The sequence below is a fragment of the Camponotus floridanus genome, unplaced genomic scaffold (assembly GCF_003227725.1).
Source record: "Camponotus floridanus strain SB8 unplaced genomic scaffold, Cflo_v7.5 scaffold70, whole genome shotgun sequence".
Lineage (NCBI taxonomy): Eukaryota > Metazoa > Arthropoda > Insecta > Hymenoptera > Formicidae > Camponotus > Camponotus floridanus.
The window spans coordinates 639980-660000 of NW_020229839.1; the positions used below are offsets into that span (position 1 = coordinate 639980).

The 20021-nt window shown below is 39.2% G+C and overlaps 2 protein-coding genes across 15 annotated transcripts in view; both read left to right on the top strand.

The window, feature by feature from the left end:
- The window catches only part of LOC105257276 (probable nuclear hormone receptor HR38), a 359016-nt gene extending 352380 nt beyond the window's left edge, over window positions 1–6636 (top strand). For 10 of the 14 annotated variants that reach the window (XM_025413833.1, XM_025413839.1, XM_025413842.1 and 7 more), the window contains one exon: window positions 162–6636. In XM_025413833.1, coding sequence (XP_025269618.1) covers window positions 162–1502 — 1341 coding nt within the window. In that variant the 3' untranslated portion in view covers window positions 1503–6636. The remainder of the gene's footprint in view (window positions 1–161) is intronic. The other 4 variants (XM_025413838.1, XM_025413836.1, XM_025413835.1 and 1 more) reach the window with 1 other exon arrangement.
- Window positions 6637–12701: 6065 nt separating this feature from the next.
- LOC112639529 (muscleblind-like protein 2) overlaps window positions 12702–20021 on the top strand; it is a 10766-nt gene continuing 3446 nt past the window's right edge. Inside the window, exons 1-2 of the mRNA XM_025413846.1 lie at window positions 12702–12824; window positions 18518–18602. Coding sequence (XP_025269631.1) covers window positions 12732–12824; window positions 18518–18602 — 178 coding nt within the window. The 5' untranslated portion in view covers window positions 12702–12731. The remainder of the gene's footprint in view (window positions 12825–18517; window positions 18603–20021) is intronic.

Consider the following 20021-nt stretch of genomic DNA (forward strand, 5'->3'; position numbering starts at 1 on the left):
CTGCACGGCTGGATCAAGAAAACTCACGAACAATAATATCGTATCCCCGGCCGAAACGGAGTCGAGGCTTTCACGGAGTAGGAAGCTTCCGCTCGAGCGGCCACGTCGCTCGTATCATCACCCGTTCTAATCGTAGATGTCTTTGGCAATTCTTTTTGCAGGCCTTCCCAGGGATGGTTCCGTATAAACGACCGGCGGCCGACAAGTCCGGCGTGCCGGTCTATCAGCCTACCGGCGCGACGACCTATCAGCAGTTAATGCAGTTACAGCAGCCCTTCGTGCCTGTGTCATGTGAGTACACTGGAACACCACCCCTACCCACCCAAACCTCTAACCAATCGGTCGTGCAACCCTCGAACGTGCAAAGCAACCACCACGCGATGGTGGTGCAATCCTCCTCCTCCTCCTCCCAGGGAGCCGCCGGCGCCACAGTCAATAACTGCGCCGACGCCAACAATGGCGTGCTGATGGATCCCTGCAACAATCCGCCGCCGCCGCCTCCGACCGCTGACAATAACAGTAACAATAGTAATGGCAATAACAAGCAGTCGGTTACTACGCAGAATCATGATGTTGAAAATGCGCGTAACTCTCCCGAATTGAATCATTCGCGTCCGTCGTCGTCGCTGCAGCAACAACAGCAGCAGGTACAGCAGCATCAGCAACAACAGCAGATCAATCAGCTGGCTCTGCCACCAGCGATGAGTCCGTTGACTTCGATGGCCGGCCTGACGTCGATGCCCAGCATGGTGAACATGGCCTCGATGGCCTCTATGGCCTCTATGGCGAACATGTCGTCTATAACGAATATGAGCTCCATAGGCAATTATAACGCTGCTTCCAATATGGCGGGTCTAAACATGCTCAACAGTCTTGGAATGACAGCCTCCGGTTTACCAGCCTCTCTCGATCCCGCGGCTCTCGCCAAAGAGGTCGCCCAGAAAAATTACGCCAAGGCTATTAAGATGTCGCAAGCCTCTCAGTCTTACGGCCTCAGCCAACTGGCCGCGCTCAATTACACCGGCGTCGCTCTCAACAAGCAGAATCACCTCATGAATCCCGCCGCCGGGAATCCCGCGGTGGCCGCTGCCGCCGCCGCCGCCGCTGGTCTGCAGGCCACCGCGGCGACTCCCAGACCTGTCATCTCGAGCCTGGCCGGTATCCCGAGCGCTCTGACCTCACCGCTGTCGGCCGGTATCCTGGCGTACTCGAGACCGCCACCCACGGCCACCCCGATTAATCCATATTCCCTGATCAGGCAGCAGATCTTGCCGAATCCCTATGTCCAAGCTGTTCCCGGTGCCGCGACCATGCAGACCAATCCCTACGTCCAGAATCCGTATGCCGTTCTACCCGGAATGGCCGGCGTACCCGGTGTATCGGCCGTCCCGCAAATGCCGCAGATAGGCAACCCGGCGACGATAGCCGCACAGCCACAAGTAGCGATCCCGGTCAGCTCCGGGGTGATTATGCAGCCGTACAAGAAGATGAAGACATCGTAAAGATCCTTGACCGCCGGCTCGGGAGGACCCGTCTCCTCTCGCGAGAAAGTACTGTTCCTTTCCCCCTCTGGGCACCTCCCGTTCTCTCCCTCGCGTGAACGAGCGTGATCGATTCCGCAATTAGTCACTACGGATAATGATTGCCGTTAGCGCGATATATTTTAGATAATTTTAGAATTAAAAAGATCTTTACGATTAGCAGAAACGCGATGTATCGTAACAATGATTACGTTACAGTGAGTAGAGTTTTGCGGTCGTATCTTGTAGGATAATCTTAGTCGGTATCAGATTGTACTGACTATATCTAGACATAATCGCGGTTACATAAGCTTTGCTTTACAAAATTAATAAAATACATTAAATCTATAATTCGAAATAATTATTTGATACTTGTGTTTGCGCGAAACCAGATGGGAATTAGTCCTAGAATGTTATAGCTTTCTCTATAAACTTCATGACGGAATTCAATGAATTCCCCTTTCATTTGTTGTTATTTGACTTTACTATTTTTTTTCCTGATAGAAATAAATTCCTTATTTATATGTTCTTTGTGTAATCTTACAAAAATGTCGATTTGCAATTTGTTAGCTTTAATTTTTGTCAAAAAATTGCGTATTTTTTAATCTTCGACTGTAACGATAGTGCAACGAGAAATGTAGTAAGACAAGAGTGCAGTTCTAAGATTAATCTCCATCATCGGTGCTCAAGAAGCGAGAAATCGATCATTGTTCGCGAGAGGGACAGACTGTTTAGCTGAGCGACTGCAAAGCGAGAGGTGAAATGCTGGTATATAAAAAAGAAAAAAAAAACAAGTTCCGAAAATAGATTCATTTTCTAGTCAGACATTGTCGGTAAAGTGCCTTATCGACCCGATTCCATTTGGAGCGTTTCGAGCGTACAACCGCAAAAGAGAACGGTAAACAACGCGAGGAAGTGCGAGATTTTTTCCCGCCGCATTAATTACTTGCCCGAATGAGGAGACATGATTATATCGTTCCGATTTTGTTACTATCGAAGTGAATCTGAAACGACTGGCCGATCGAGATCGCGTTCGAAAGAGGGGCGGGAGAGTCTGCGAAACATCGAGCGTGGCCGAAAGAATTGCAGATGATATCAATTGCCTATTTTATTTGCTTTTTTTCTTAGAATAATGGCGATATTTTGCGCAAATATGTAGAAATAGTTTAGCTTTGCCGTTTTAATTAGCGTTATTTTACCACAGAGACCATCGTTAAAAGTGTTATGTGTCGTTTCGCGTGACTGTTTCGTTCTTTTTTTTTTAATAAGATAAATTGTAAATAAGTCAATATATTTGCGTCGTAAGATTGACGCCGCAATATTTTTATTTCGGAACTATATAAATTTCTGTGTTATAGTCATTCGTCCAAATTTTAACACGTAACGTCCGTCAGAAGGAAGATGAAAACAACGCTCGGCCTATGTCACGTTATGTGCGATACTTGCCTTTAAGCATAATGTTAATCAGCGATCAGATTCTTGAAATGATTATTATGCGAAGTTAGATTATTTTATTAGATTTATTTGTTTATGTAATGTAATAATACGTTCGAAATCTTTTATTTGCTTGTTTATCGCGGAACAAGGTTAAATAATCGCGCAAATCATTGTCGCATTTTTAATGTTATGTAGTACATTTAAAAGAAAAACTGGTTTCTTTGTTATATAAATATATCCGAGATATATTTTGGATTATATACGAGGCTCATACAATGCCGTGATATCTTTGTTAATGTTTAGAGAGTTGTTTTAAAATTTTTATTGATTTGACTTGTATTTCTTTCCGTTTAGACTTAAGGATATATTATGTCTATATATGATAACATACATTTCCTAAAAGTATCTTGCACATCGACGAGTATAAACCCGACCGGGAGGATTTCCGGCGGGCCTTTATTTGTCTTATATAGTATTCGTAAAATTTAGGATAGTCGTTTGTTTTAGTTAGCGTATCTATATATCTTTAGCGTAAGCGTGCTCGAACACAACGTACTCTTCTGTCCTGATGGATTCAATTCGGGGGAGTCTGTTGCACAAAGTGAACTTCGTCAATTCGCGATCTACGAGCTTATGCATTTAGCCGAATGAGAGAAGTAACAGACGAGAAAAAAAACCGGAAAATTGCGGATCCGCGGAATACGCGGATGCAATTTACGTGGAATTCGATGGAGAAAGGAGGGAATACAAAAAAATGGTCTAATCTTGCATGGAGGCGGTGAGACGGGAGGAGAAAAACGTCTCGTTGATCACCCCCTTCGGGAGGGGTGGAAGGAAAGCGAACGTTCACATGCGCATCATATTACACGACCGCGCAAACGGTAACACCTAAGACACTCACACGATATTTAGATGATAGATACTGCGTATATTTTTATTAACTCGCGTATAACGAGATAAGAGAGAAAAGCGGAGGATTATGCGGTGCTGGTGTTGGCTCTCGCATGCGTCTTACGAGAAAACGCGAGCACCTGCTCTTCTCTCTCTCTCTCTCTGTCCGCATTCACGTGTCTGCCAGTGATTTGAAAGTTTCTTTAAGTCGAGATGCATAGTTAAACATATATACGTATGTACGTATGCATATGTACTATATACATATATATAATGAGTTTGTAAATAATCTTTCTTTATATATATACAGAAATGAAATTCGAAATTATATCTATCTATCAGAGTTACTTATGTATGTGCATATATATATATATATATGTATGTATGTATGTATATATGTACATATATAAGGAAAGGAGCACTCGCTGACACGTGTAGCGGATAATGAACGAAACGGCCGGTCGCGTATCGTAATTTTCGCAAACCGAGCGAACGAATTGTGCAACGGTAAAAATTTGTGTACACGAAAACGCGGAAGAACAGAACGAGATGAGGTATTTGGATCGCGGCGATTCACGCGCAAGTAAAGTTTATTCTCTCGACGAAACTTCATTCCATTCACGATGTGTTATTTATTTTAAATCGCAAAAGTCTCTAATTTTAATCCGGTCGCGAGATGGCGAATTACAGTCGCTGAGAAATTTATTCGAATCGCTTCTTACTGTATTTCTCGATTACTGTAGTTCTCGAGAAAACACGAAAATTGAAGATGACGGAAAAGAGAGAAGTGCATAAATTTCCTCAATCTCTTTGGTTCTTCCGCGACATTAGAAACAACTTCTTCCTCAGGATCATAACGTTATTTATGCAAAAAAAAAACGCACAAGATTGTAGAACAGGAGTTATCTCATAATGATTCTAGAGTAGCGATTATATTATTAATAATCGAATTGCAAAACACGTAGATATAATATTATAAATAATGCACAAAGTATGTGTGAGGGGGCAAATTATTACAGTCTTGAGATAAAAATATTTCTTTTATTTATCTGTTGTTTATGTATTACAATATTTTTGCACGTAAATAAAAAAGATTAAGACGGTAAAAAATAACGTAGCATATTTTTAATGATATTTAAGTGATTACTTCACAAGTATCTCTTCCATAGTGTAAACTATCTATTTATAAGACTGAAGTGATACGATTGTTTCTCTTTTAATGTGATTGCAATCTGTATATTTGAAATAATGACAGTCTATATTTGTAATTTATGAATATTATAATTAATACAAAAATCATTTACTTGCTCTAAAGCTGAGAATAGATGTTCGACGAGGTTCTTTGTTTTTGTAAAGCAGTGAGGGTTACACGTCACTACTCTGGAATCAAAATTGAGAATTCTCAAGGATACCATGGTCTTCCATAACGAATGTCACGCGAGAAAATTCTTCGACAACGGCAAACGCCGTAAGCACTATCGAGCAGCGGAATTTATCGAAGCGCTCGTCCCGAGATGAAGAAATTGTTTCTATTCTACGATGAACGCACGTGCGGATCCTTTGTGATAATATGTAATGTATGACACCTATACGTACACACGTACACGCATACACTATTCTCGCATGCGCGAAACACTGGAATAAGACCAGTTCTTTCAGTGCCCTTGATTATACGCGATCGGCATTTACGATGCCACACGTTGTCAGGTTATGACGTTGTATATCATGGCGCTAAAGGACTCGAGAAGATGACAATGCGTAAGGTCATCGACAAACAAAATCCTTTAATCGGTTCTCGATAAGCCGAGGATTCGACTTTAACGGCTCTACAAACAACAGGTCCGTGGATAATGAGAGTCGACGACGATAGGCTCGAGCCTGAAATACCGGACCGACACTTTTAGGGTTCCTCAACTTGATGTCTACAAATTATATACGTACATTATCGAGAGGGTGGCTGATTATTAATTTTTTTTTTTTTTGAATTCACACCGAAAACCCGGAATGTGACGTCCTCGGTGCGTCGATGCTCGGAAGATCGATCAGTCATCCGTCGTTGCATCGTGTAGCAAAATGTTTCCTTAGAACTGTGATTGTTTTGTCTCGCAAAGCCATCTACATACTTCCACATAAGAGGAATAATGTTCGTTATATTTTACTAGAGGAGAGTATTCTTCTAAAGAGCACGTGTATTAGTGTTGCGCGTCTTGTACGATGATGGACAAGCGAGAAAACGCGATCCCGTGTTTTCGGTGTGAAATCGGCAAAACAGCGGAAGTGCCTTCCCCTTGCACTCTATACACCATTGCACACACACGCGTATACAACAGATGCCTACATTATTTAAACTCGCGACACAAGAGAGAAACACTACGATAAAAAAAAAAAAGAACTTACACGCGCGATATATATATGATTATATTTATATATCCTTATTAAACAAATTATAATATTAATATAATAATGAATTACATATATACACGTACGTATTTGTCGTTGTTGCATGTAAGTTAACCGCGATGCAACGAAGGAAGGAAAAGAGTACATACTTGGCAAGATAAAGCTGATTACACGTATACAGGAAATTATTTTGTGGACTATGTGTATATATATAAAGCTGCATATACACACATGTTCGAGTTACACTATTACGATAGACACTATTACGAGAAAGAGAAACATTTTACGAATATAACTATATACAACACATACATCTAGTATTTATTATTATGTAATGTATACTGTGTCTTTAAAATTCTTCATTGTACATTATTATACATATTTGTATGTAAACACACACACACACACACACACACACACACACACACACACACACACACACATACACACGAATCCAAACTTACACATATGTATAATATCGATATATCGAGAATTTACATTACGCACGACCCCGGGAATGTAGATGCAGGAAACTTGGCGCAACAATTGTACGCGCGCGCGCGAGCGCGCAGATCTTTACGCGAGTCTGTCCGAACTCTTTCGAATCACCGTGTTGTGTGTACTCGCGTTTATGTGTGTGCGTCCCGATTGCGAACGTCAGGATTGGCGTCGTCCTCGCGCGAGGCACGACGAATATAAGTGATGAAACGCGACAGCTTGCGCCGCCGACTCGAGATAGATGCAGTCGATCTCGCAGTCCCGAATGCGACATTTTTTTTGCGCGTGCACGCTCACACGGGGTTTGTCAAGGAGTCAGCCAGTATTTGTAATAATAATGCTTGAGAAATGCATGAATATTTGTTTTATTAATGCTTCTTTCTTATTTCATCTCTTTCTATGATAAAAAGAAAAATGAAACAGAATTCTTCCCGAGAGACTCGCTATATATATAATCCTTGTAATATTTACATTTATATATATATATATATATACATATATTATATGTATATATTGCGCCCATTATTGCTCACAGTCTTAGCCTCGCGCTTCCTGCTTCCCTTATTTTTAATCTCCTCTCATCTGTCCGATTCGATGCTTATATCGTAATCACTTTCTCTTCTCCTTTTCGTTAGTCTACTTTATTTTTAATCTTTATTATTATTATTATCGTTGTTATCACATGTTGTTTCTTCCGCTGCGATCGGTATTCTTTCCGAACACACTTATGTTAATTTCGACAATTATGTTCCCCTCCTTAAAATCGCAAGGTGTCCCTTCTTTGTCGCGTGCCCTCGGCGATACTTCATCTATCGCGGTCGTGCATCGTTGCATCCACGAACCGTGGCGAATTTTTTCTCCTGTGATTCTGCAAGATCTCTTTGTTATCGCCGAGAGCACGCGAGGGAGTTACGCCAAGCACGCGGGTCTTCTCTTAAGATCATATGTAGATGTTAGCCGCTTTTACTATGGCGAACACCGTAAAAAAATGCCGTACGACTCGCTGTCCTCTTCTTGCCTCTTTACCGCTTCCCGTAATTAATCTCTTCACACGTCCACCGCCTACCTTCGTTTCCGTCTTCACGGCTTCTCCCGCGCTTTAGTTGCGATATTTTTGAGGCACGGAGATGTATCTGGGTATATTAATGTCTATACCCTATCCTTCTCTCCGATCACATTTACACATATATACACAGACACACACGTCGACCCTTAATCTCTCGATCCTATTATTCTATACAATCGCCACATCAAATTCCGATCCCCGGTAAAGGTGGTCGATCGTCATCGAGAAGAAGGTCGGCGCTCTTATCGCGTTTTATCGTATTCCCAAGTCGTATATTTCGGATGTAACGTAAGATAAATTTCGAGATGCAGTACCGGAATAAAGGTCTTAGTTAATTAATTCGGTCACTAAAATCTTTTATGCCACAAACATAATGAATTCAAGTTAAATTTGCGATATCGTTGTTTCTCGGCGAAACTCGAAATTATTTACGCTACGTTCGTAGTACGCGGCTTTTGTATTTTTGAAAGATTTGAAAATTTTGATCGAAAACTAGATACAAGAATTGTTCGAAATAAAGTTATTATCCCGATATTGATAATTAAAGCATGTGATGTAATGAACTTAGTTTCTCTTATTACGACCTTTTTCAAATATTCTGGTATGTCCCCCACTTCATCATCCTGCATTCCTCTCGCTTCCTCTCCAGCTTTCTTTGTTACTCATCGCTAAGCCTGCGTAAGATGTGCGTGTGTGCCTAATGAGCTCTTCCATAACGCTTGGCACAATAAGCCCCTATTGTAAATATAAAATCTTGACGAAAAAGTCGAAGATCATGGTTCCAAAATATAATCGCAATCTGCACAATAACGAAAAATTTCATTTCAGAGATAATTGTCTTCGTCATGTTGGAATCGTTGATCTTCGCAGGTCGTGCTACGCAACCGTGCGATAAGCTAAGAGGCGGTAAATGACACTTTTTATCAAAAATTGACTTGCCGTTTCAAGTGTATGCAATACTTATTACGATTTACGGACCGTGTAATCCTGTTTACAGCCTCGTATCTTATCGCAGCAAAGTTACTTCGCTAGCTGCTTCTAGACGCGCCTCGTTTGCCGCTTCCGTCATGTTCGACGAGCAGAGCCATTCGCAGCACGTAGTAAATCGCAAGTAATTTCAAGCTATTTTTTTCCTTTATATATATGTCATCTCAACATAATTTTCTGCGATTTCAACCGTGCGATTTCAAAACGTGCATCATGAATTTTGGCTGTAAAAGGAAGAGCCTTGGAAAGACTCATGAAAAATTCTGGATAATTTATGAAATTTTTTTTAGCGTGCAAAATATATATATTTATATTTTATTTATTTATTGTGTAACAAATATACGCAACTGCACGCGAGTGCGTAAAGAAGAGTTTATGGCTCACGCGCGTACGGAAGCAAATTAATCCGGAAGTGCGATCCATGACGATTTCAGGATGATTTGTCGTTACACTCCAATTCTCTGGATACAACGAACGATTCGCGAACGTAAATGATGGGGTTCCAGCGTGATTGGATTCTCGCATTAATGATATTAATGATATCGATGATTGAATCGGCGGCGATCTGATTGTTGTTTAAGCATTTACATCGACAGAAATTCGAGAGAAAATTCGTTTATGTTTACTAGAAAGGTTCTAGTAGTGATTCTGCTGTACAAGAGCAAGTCATTTCCTGCGCTCGTGGCTAATAAAAGATTATATGTGCTTCTGTAATATAGCCGTCTATCCAAGATCCTTATCAAATTTGCCATTAATAATAATCAATATTTTTTATCGCTGTCTATCTTCTTCTGTGCTCTAAAGAATTTTGAACGCAAAAGCGACGCTTCCTTGCATACCCGCATACCTGCGCCGATATTAAAATCAACATGCAGCACTGTTTCCAATGTAAGTATCGCAGTAGCACTTTATTGTATCGCATATGCAAGCTTTAGCTCCACATCGTCATTTTAATAAAACTTATTCTACTATACTTAATAGGCTATTTAGAACATTGGCGCAAAATCACATACTTTGTAGTAGATACAGAGTAAGTTCATGTGTGCTTACATCAATCTGAGCATCTTTCCCATACGACATATTCTAGTTGAATAAGTAGCCCCCGATTTGCGTGCCAAGTGCATTTCCTAGAAACGAATGTGAAAAGCAAATTCGCAAAAAAAAACGAGACATTTAAATATCTAGAAAGATCACAATATACATCTGCGAAGAATTAGGGATAAATTTATTTTCTTGTTAATCTAAATTTATTTAATACATTGATATAATAACTAAATATTGAGAAATTAAAATCTCAGAGAAAATACAATAATTCGGGATAACATTTGAATAATAAATTGTGTAGCGAATTATAAGTTAATTCAATAAATATAAATTTTATAATCAAAATTTCAAACTTTTTCGACTGTACTAATTTTTAGCTTCATCCAGTTATTATATGTCAAGTTGATGAAAAAAAAATAAACTTTATAAGATTTAAATTTATTGAAAAAAATCGCGATATGAAAATAATGCATGTAATGTAAGTATATATAATTTCAGAGATTTTACAAACTCGAAATGTTTGTTATTTGAAATGAAAAATAATCTAATTTGAAGCGATTTTGATTAGCGCGAATTTGGATTCGATATTTTCTGGAAATGCATCAATTGCTCCAAATGGGAAGTCATCTGTACCTACTGCCTGGTCAAACTGTCGCCTCGACAAAACTCGAATATAAACACTTACTAGCGCATGCGAAACACGGTGTAACGTAAAACGCAACGCTTTATAGAAGAGAATGCACGAGAGCGTACTCGTTCGAAGGATTCGCTGTCTGCGGCTACCTCTGCCGATTTTCGGGAGAGAGCCACAGAGTGTTAGAGAGATGTGTACGATTAATTTCACTTGTACATTGCTCAATACACCTTTTGATTCGTTTGCAGCGCAAGAAATGAATCGACGTGCGACTTCTAACGACAGGCTCGAGACGAATGTGTGCCAGCCACTATACATATATGTGTTTATTACACGTATAAATACACATACACATAGAGATAGAATACACACATACGTCACTGGTGCATGTTAAGACGCGTTCGTTCATGGTTTCTCTTTCAACTTTCTGTTTCATGCTTGCCCTCGCCTGGATATTACCCATCGCACGTCTTTCAACCGAAAATTCACCAACACGCATACCGTTTGATCCACTACCCACGCCGACGCTTTCATCCCGACTCGATCCCGATGCAACATCCTGTGTGGCCTACGTGACGCCGATCCAATCTTCCAATTGATCTCCAAAACCTTCGACGATTGATCACGATGGTTTCCTACAATGGTTCCCCCCACCTCCCGGTCACCCATGATCCTGGCCTCATCTCGATCGGATAAACTATACTCGCGTGGCGATTGTGCGATCAACTTTCTCGTCACTCGTATACGTCGGAAATTTTTTGCGAAAAAAAATTAATACCATTAAAAATGTTTATTGTCACCTGACAACTCGCGAAACAATCTCACGCGTAAACGGCAAATGCGTAATAATAACAACGCGAGATATCGTTTGTTGTACGCCACTTAAAACTTGAAAAATCGCCAATTATTTTTTCCCGTTTGCTAACCAATCGTGGACGAACTTTGGTGATGGATTTTGTCGGCGCTCTTCTCTCTCTTTCTCTCTCCCTCTCTCTCTTTCTCTCTCTTCCTCTCCTCCCTTTTTGCCCGTTTCTCACAATCGTTGAACTTGTTTCCTGTTCGTTGACGACCACGCCGAATCGTTCGATAAATATTTGGCAAACGAATGAACGAAATAAAACGGCGTACGGATTCGAACATTGTCGTGCAACTTGAAAACGATGGTTCGCGGTGATAAAACGAAAAATAAACGAAATGATAATGCCGGTGAAAAACACACGTAACATATACGCTCGTCGATGGGTGGCGGCGACCTGACACACGCTCCTGTTCTCCGCTTTATCACGTGCTTCGGCCCGATCGGTTGATTGATTTTTCCCGAATTTTGCCTCTATATCCGTACGCGGGCTTTTTATCGTGCACATACATTTATATATAATCTCCCATTTTTTCCGATATATATATTTATATATATATAAATACACGTATATATATATTATGTATTACTATAATGAATATTCTCTCTCTTGAAACGCTGGCTTGGTATGTGTGCACCGCATTATTTCGACGCCCGCCCATCACCCGCGGACAAAATCAAAATCGGGATTCCATTAACTGCGCGACACACTCTGCTACATGCGTCGTCGTTCGCCGAAATCTAAAAATGCACAATAATGCGTGCGAACATGCGTATTATACACACACATACACATATATTCATCCGTACACACGCTCGCTCGCTCTTTATGCGGCGATGCAACATTCCGAAATTCGCATCGCACACTCGACCGTGCGTGTGTAAACGCGAATTCGAAAAAAAAAATAAAATAAATGGATAAATAAACGAAACGCGCACGCGGACGCTACGACAAGCCGACGATTTACACTTTCGTTTTCCGTAATTTACGCTCTCATTTTTCTCATTCGCGCTTTTTTTTCATTCGCGTCCTGGCGTGTTCTCGCGCGCATATTTATCGGAACGACGAACGGCTGCGACTGCAATTTAACCGACGACTCATCATGGTCCCTCGTGTGGAGTGTTTAATTAAAAAAATAATAATAATATCATAATGAAATGAACGATGCGTATTAAAAAAATTTGAAACCGAACGATAACACACGAAACAAAAATTCGATCTTACTGTCGTACATGTACCTGGATGCTCCGAGGACACGCTCCACGCGTGTCTCCTTTGATCTGGTGTCTTCTCCACCGAATTCAACCGACTGTGTGGTAATGAAAAAAACCACCATCAAAAAAAAAACTATCGATACTTGAAAAAAAATACCGTACGAACACTGCCTCGTTTGCTGCATGTGGATCGCCTTAGCAGCCTTAGCCACTGTCGGGGCCCAAGTGGTCCCCCAAAATGCTCACTGTGTCGTCTACACAGACAGCTGCGGACAGGTAGACTCATTATTGTAACCAGTTTTTTATCCGGTCTCGAGTTTGCATCACACGCGCCTGTGATCGCATGATCGCAGTGCGAGACGAGTCCCTGTTCAATTCCCTGAAGATCGTAATCGCGAGGTGACTGCTTTTCACCGATCGAGCTTCAAGGAATCTCGTTTTATTACTTCCTTCACTTTCGCATTGTTTTTCGTAAAACATTGCGACAAGCGATGGACTTTATACACGTCGTAACATTTTCCCAACGTAAGTAGACATTGATCTGTGATATATTTTCCAACTGGAAAAATTAAAAAATGTATGGCGCTCCGTGATGCAAGCTCGAACTTTAATTGCTGCTAACCTTCGAAGTTAACGAGAGAGAAGGATAATCTCGGTCATCGCTCTATGAATAATCCGCTTTGTTTTTTATTCACGCACCGCTTAGATAGCAGGAAACTTGATGTTTGTTTGATTAGTTTAAAGAGCGAGTCCCGTTACATAATCCGCATCTCTCGGTAACTTTGGCTAACACGTAGCTTTCGGGGGCATCTCCCTCACGACTGCTCACCGCAACTATAACTGCGAATAACCACTGCCTTTTATCTGGTGTTTGTCTATTATTATATACCAGTAATTATTATTATGCTATTTCGAAAGCGTTGTCGTCACCTACGTCCCCCGGCCCCTCTACCCCATATACACACAGGCATACGAACATTCATACACACACGGATATGAATACAAATCTGTTTCACGAAGAAAAAAGATGCACGCTTCTTATACAGTAATTAGTATAATTAGTACTTTTGCAATTAAACAATTTGCCATGTATCTATATATTATATATATATATATATATAAAATAATTTTATATATATATATAATTATTCTTCTTTTTATTATTATTATATCTATCATGCCATTGTCTTGAATCGCTTGTCTGATTAACGTTGCGCGTTATTTGTGGATGAGGATATTGTCGGGATGTCTTTTAAACATTTCTTTGTATCCGTGTTACAATTTGAATCTCTAATGCTATCGTCTGAGAAGCAACTTCCACCCTTGTACGCTTCAGTATTCTATTTGTTTATTTTTTTCTCTTTCTCTCTATATCTCTTTCTCTTTCTCTCTCTCGCAGTGCATCTTACCGCAAGTAACATACGATACGGACAGCTGTTACGAGTGTCGGGCGTGTATACTGTGCATGCACATTAATATTATACTTTCGTTGACACTAAGAAAACGCGTATCGAGCAACCAGGGGACATGAAACACATTTTTAAAACACGCCTTGATAATTTACCTGCAGTGCAGAAATTTACTTTGCGGAAATTATGATTCTTTTTAGCTACATTACATTTCTTAGCTAATCGCGTTTTTTCTCGCTTGCCATAAATGTCAGAAATACCAAACGTCAGTTTTTATCTTGTTTGAAAATGTTGAAAAGATTAAAATGCAAAAAAACTGTAAATATTCTATAAATTTATTAAAAAATAAATAATCTTTAATTCATTAAAACTTACACACACATATTGCCATATATGTACTGTGGATTGTTCTAATCGTATAAGATATACAGTAAAGTATTAACACAGTTGCACAGTTTGATTACGTCAATGAAAGTTTTAGCAAAAGTTCAATTCATTCTTTTTTTAAAAATGCAGTATAATAATTCGTATCCTCTGGTTGATATATCGCATGCTTCGCGTCAATATTCCCATTACACGATTCGTAGTATTCGTCATAAATATTAGAACGGTTTGTACGGTGTATCATATGCGCGTGAAAGTTTGATCCGATTATATTTTGAGTCGTTAAAAAATCGATAAGTCGTAGTATTTTCATTGGACAATGACAATGGCGTGATTTATAATTATAATTATGATGTAAATTCAAAAAGCTATCAAAGAGCCGACAAAACATATCAACGTAATATAACATTTTCATGAGAATGAATAACGCGTTTGTACTTTTGTTTTCCGAATTATCATACAACTATGAAAACTAACGCTATTTCACAACCAAATATTCGAGGTAAACTGCACTAAAATTCGAGTAATTTTAATTCAAGGCAAATGTACATGTCTCGCGCAAACCTTTCAACCTCGAGCGACTAAAGGATCGAGATCTTTGTCACGACTTGAAGCAAATGTACACGCAGCTTTCAATCGCTCGAATCGCTCAATTTCCGCTTAATTGGTCAAAGAACGACACGGAGTGTCTCTTACGCTTGCACTGATTGCTTTCGACGCAATTAACTTACGAGGTACAGAATATAGAATACATGGATATACATATGAAGAATAAAGAAACGCGCGCGCGCGAGCTCTTACATCTTTGCCCGATAATTCGAAAACCAATGACCATTTCCATTGACAAAGCTTTCCCCGCATATGAAAGACGATCGAATTCAATAATATCGATCGTCACGCATTATTCTCTATCGAATTACCTAAAGTCACTTATCTATAATATTTGGCTAGCTCTGTCGTTATGGTTGCGGAGTCGCAGTTGACATAGTGTTGAACTTATTTGCAGTAGAATATTATTAATTTGACGGCTTATACGACATATATCCCATATCCATATTATACGATATTGCCGATATAACCGCTGACTATCCAATTCTTCTCCCCCCCCCCTTTTCGCCACCGCGGCCGTCCCCCTCGTCATTTCGGTTCGCCGGCGTGGATCACCTGCGAGAGGACCTCTTTCCTTCCGTAGCTTTAGTAGTGAGTGAATGTGTGTGTTACGGTCCTGTAATTCACGCACGCGAACCGAAAGCGACGGTGAGTCGGCTTTTGGCAGCACACTAACGCTTGGGTGATGACACTGTATTATCATCATCAGCTGATACACGGACCACTCTCGTCGTCACCTTCGTCGTCGTATCGTAAAATAGAGATTGACGCTTCGATCTTTTTTTTTTCTTCTTTTTTTTTTTCTTTCAATCACACTTGATATATCGCGCGTCCGACTTGACGAATAACACCTACGATGATCACCCAAGCAACGATCCCCCTTCTCCCGGGCCATTATTTGCATGACCAGACTCTGTGTTCGTAGCGAGTTATTTCTTATGCAATTGCAAGAATTGTTTATTATAATATGGTTAATATTATGGTTACATCGTTTTTTTTATTACTAGCGTTATAATTATCATTACTGTTGCTACATTTTTTTATGGCCGTCATTATTCCTATCACCATTACGTGTTTAAAACTTTTACTTTTATTACTGATAACTTTAATATTATTATTATCTCATGATTATTACGAGTCTAATCTGCGGAATAATCCTTTGAGTGTTTATATGATATTAAAACAAGTTACTTTATACCGTTATGTTTTTCGTATATTTTGCACGCTTTTAAATACATATATGGTAAGCCTATGATATACTTTTGCGCGATAATATTTTGTTCCTTTAATTTTTTTTCTAATTTTTTTCATATACATATATCTGTCTGGTAGGTTGTTAATGCTTTAACCTAACGTTTTGCTAACACGAAAACCATACTCTGGAATTTGATGTTTAATCTATTTGCTGCATTTGTCTCTTATATATTTCGGATATATACGAATAATTCTCCTAGATACGAGTGTACATGTGTGTTTCCGTGTGTGTGTACATATAATATGCATACATCTTTTTTGCCGATGGGTAATAAAAGGAACGGATAGTAGCTGCAGTAGCTGGGTGGAGTTTCCGCTTCCACTTGGGTTCACTTTATACGTATTCTTTCGATTGCCAATGTTCTGCGACTCGCATTTATGTCTTTCTCTCCACCATTTGCCGTATGTTAAATGTGAAATTATATTTTCGCGCACGCGAAAAATATATTGCTCGCTTACGCGATTCGAGAAGCGGCTCCGAAACATCTTTTCTTGCCTCCGCTGATATATAGCCTCCGGTACGTTTAATACACTTGAGTGTGATATACGCACAGTCGCGTATAGTGGATCTCTTTGTGCGTACATATTATATATATACATACACACATTTATAATATTGTAATTATCGCTCCTATCTCGCAAACCGAGTTTACATTAAGTCGATGTTTTCCAACATCGTTTTCGATCGGTAACGAAAGCGACGGAGAGAAAAAAAAAACGTGGGAGAGCGAAGAGCTTCGAGCGCTCCTGCCAGCATCCCTTTCCGTTGCTTTCCCGTATTTTGTTAACACTAAAATTTCAGTCTAGTCATTGCGCTGAATGGCCCGCTGAGAAGAGGGCTTCCAAATCTGATTCGCAAATTCTATCCGGTGTTCACTAGCACACGACACGAAGTTGTGACATAATTTTTAATAAAATATAGGTATCGAGATCCAAGCTGATATATATTCGAACGTGACAGTTTTACTATGTCAAATATTTTCATTGGATCGTACGTAGATTTTTGATCATACGAAATTTGCGAATTAAAGATCCTTGTTTCTAGGCGCGCTCCTTGCACACATTGTGTCCGAAATATCACGAAGATTAGCATAACGAAAGTCTCACACACATACACAACCGGCCCGTGTTGTAAAATTAATACGGATTTCCTCAATTCTTTCGTCCAGAGTCAAGCCAATTTTGCAAATCCTGACAAACCGCGAATATATCCACTCGATAGAAGTAATACGATTTAGTAAGACTCTGTCCATCAGAATTATTTTAATATTTTACACCACGATAAATATATACATACATACCATAATAGGAAATGCCCTATTTGAAAACGAAAGTTCTACTGCAAATTTACCATTTAATTCGTATGTGCGAATACTCAAAAGCAATCGCCTTTTATTTTATCCTTCATTTTTAATTAGTTGGTTATAATGTGAAAAGTGTTTCGCTCAAGTCATTTGTCTGGATCATGTGCCTCGAATATCAATTCGATCGCGCTGATTATTCGCACATTAGTAGCAATTAATTAATATTGATATACAGAACCGATCTTTTAGAGCATGTAATGAATCGTGGATATGCTCTAACATTGAAGAATTTGGAGTATATGTTTGTGCAAAAAATATCTCAGTGAGATCAGAATGCTTAGAAATGTACTAAGACATCCGATATTTTCATATAATATAACAACAATATAATAATTGAATTTTAAATAAATAAATGGAGAAATATAAATAAATAATGTATTAAAAAAATAGTGGATACTGACACTGATCAAACACTTTTTTACATAGATTAATTAATTTAATTATGCTCATATTTTTGTGATATATCACATAATAATATCAATAAAATATAAATTGAAAGAATTAACACATCGATATTAATTCTTCATTTATCTAATGTCCAAAATTGCTTTGCATATATAGATAAATTAATTAACGCGAGTACAAGAATGTATATTATTAATATTATTATAAGACACGATTTTAAATGTTATTAATTATTTCATTTCAATAGAAGAAATGAAAAGGTATTCAATTCGGGTATTGGTATATTTCCAAGCAATCTTGAGAGAGAGAGGGAGGGGGGGGAGAGAAAGAGAGAGAGAGAAAGAGAAAGGAAGAGAGAATGTGATACATGAAGTATAATTGGCGCGTGTATGCAATGATTGGTGTGTGTAAGCAAATCCTTATGGGAATGCATGTGTGTGTGTGTCTGCGATATGATAAGTTTTTTTTTCTTTTTTTTTGCACATATCGTACATCGTTTGCCGATCTCATCCACTATAAGAGTATCTGGCACATTTTCTTTCAGTTACTGGACACCCTCCCGGTGTGCCAAGATTTTAATCGACAAGTGTGCAACCGTCCCGCCTGCAAGTTTATTCATCTCAGTGACGGTGAGTTATTCGAGCGTTATTGGGAGCACAAATTCCAATTATTAGCGTAGTTAAATGCAGAATAAGCGTTACTTATTTATATAAAGTGATTGAAAAATTATCGTGGAGAAAAAATGTTGTATGCACGGATTATAATTAATTTCAAGATACAAGAACGAATTTTATCGTTATATTTTATCATCCATTTAAATTTATATTGAAACAGAGATTTCGAATATATTGAAAAATATTGATTTTGTTGCATTTATTTACCTTTGCAAATTTGTTTTATCAAAACTCGTCAGTTTTCAATATTGTGTGTTGTGAGGAATCGTATAATAAAGTCTCTCATTTTCATAACTTTGCCCATTTTCAATTTTATGATTTGAACTGACCTTAGATCGATATTTAAAAAATTTGCGATATTGAGAAAATTAAAGCACGGAATGATTGCATGACGCGATTACATTTAACGTCGAATGTGTAATGAGAATACGAACCAATATCTCAGCAGAGAGAATACTTGACTCGTCGAATTGATATTCATCGGGTGTTTTGTCGATTTTCGAATCTCTCCCCGATCGCAGATCGATATCACGGAGTAACGAGATTTCCGCTAAAATCTGCAGTTTCTCGGTAAAATAAGCGTATCACGAGCGACGATAGCAATTCGACTATTGAAATTCCTGCGTGACGGAACTAATCCCGCAGACAGCAGGCACCGACGATTATGGCCTTGTCTTTCACACATTCGTCGTTTGATTTTCCACGGATTTGCCAATCCGTGCGTGCGAGACGCGTCGCAATTACGAGCAATAAATCATTCGCGGTTTCATCGCTCGGAAGTTCGATTGTCAGTCCGGCGTTTTTATTTTACTTCCGTTTTGCGACGTCCATGTCGACGTCATGTTGATCGCCTTCATTATCTCCGGGGCGTTTATTAAAAACGTCACGCCGTTACAACGCGGTTTGCGACTCGCTTTTTTCGCGTTTAGCATGCGAATGATCTTTGCCGAGATGTAACGAGAATCTCTCTTTTGTCAAGCCGCTGTCAATTAGGTTCCACTCGCGATAATGAGCAGACGAGGTAAACTCGACAGCACGAAAGAGAAAACGCTTCTCGCTAGCTCGCGAAATAATTAGCGGTATACTTTTTACATAATCAATTGCGAACAATATAGTCATTGCGAATAACGAGCGTTATTTGTACACAGCTGCGAATTTGCATCAATTCCTTTAACGTTGACTTGAAAAATATTTATGCGTAGCTCTTGTATACCCGATGAATATTCCATCATTAAGTTTTCTTCGCGATGAATCCAAGATAAATTATCTTCAATCTAAATAAAACAAAGAGTATTTATGTTTAACTTATATAGAGAATCAGTTTCTCTTAAATTGAAAATTACTCTTAAATTAATTCCTCTGTCGAGGAATAAC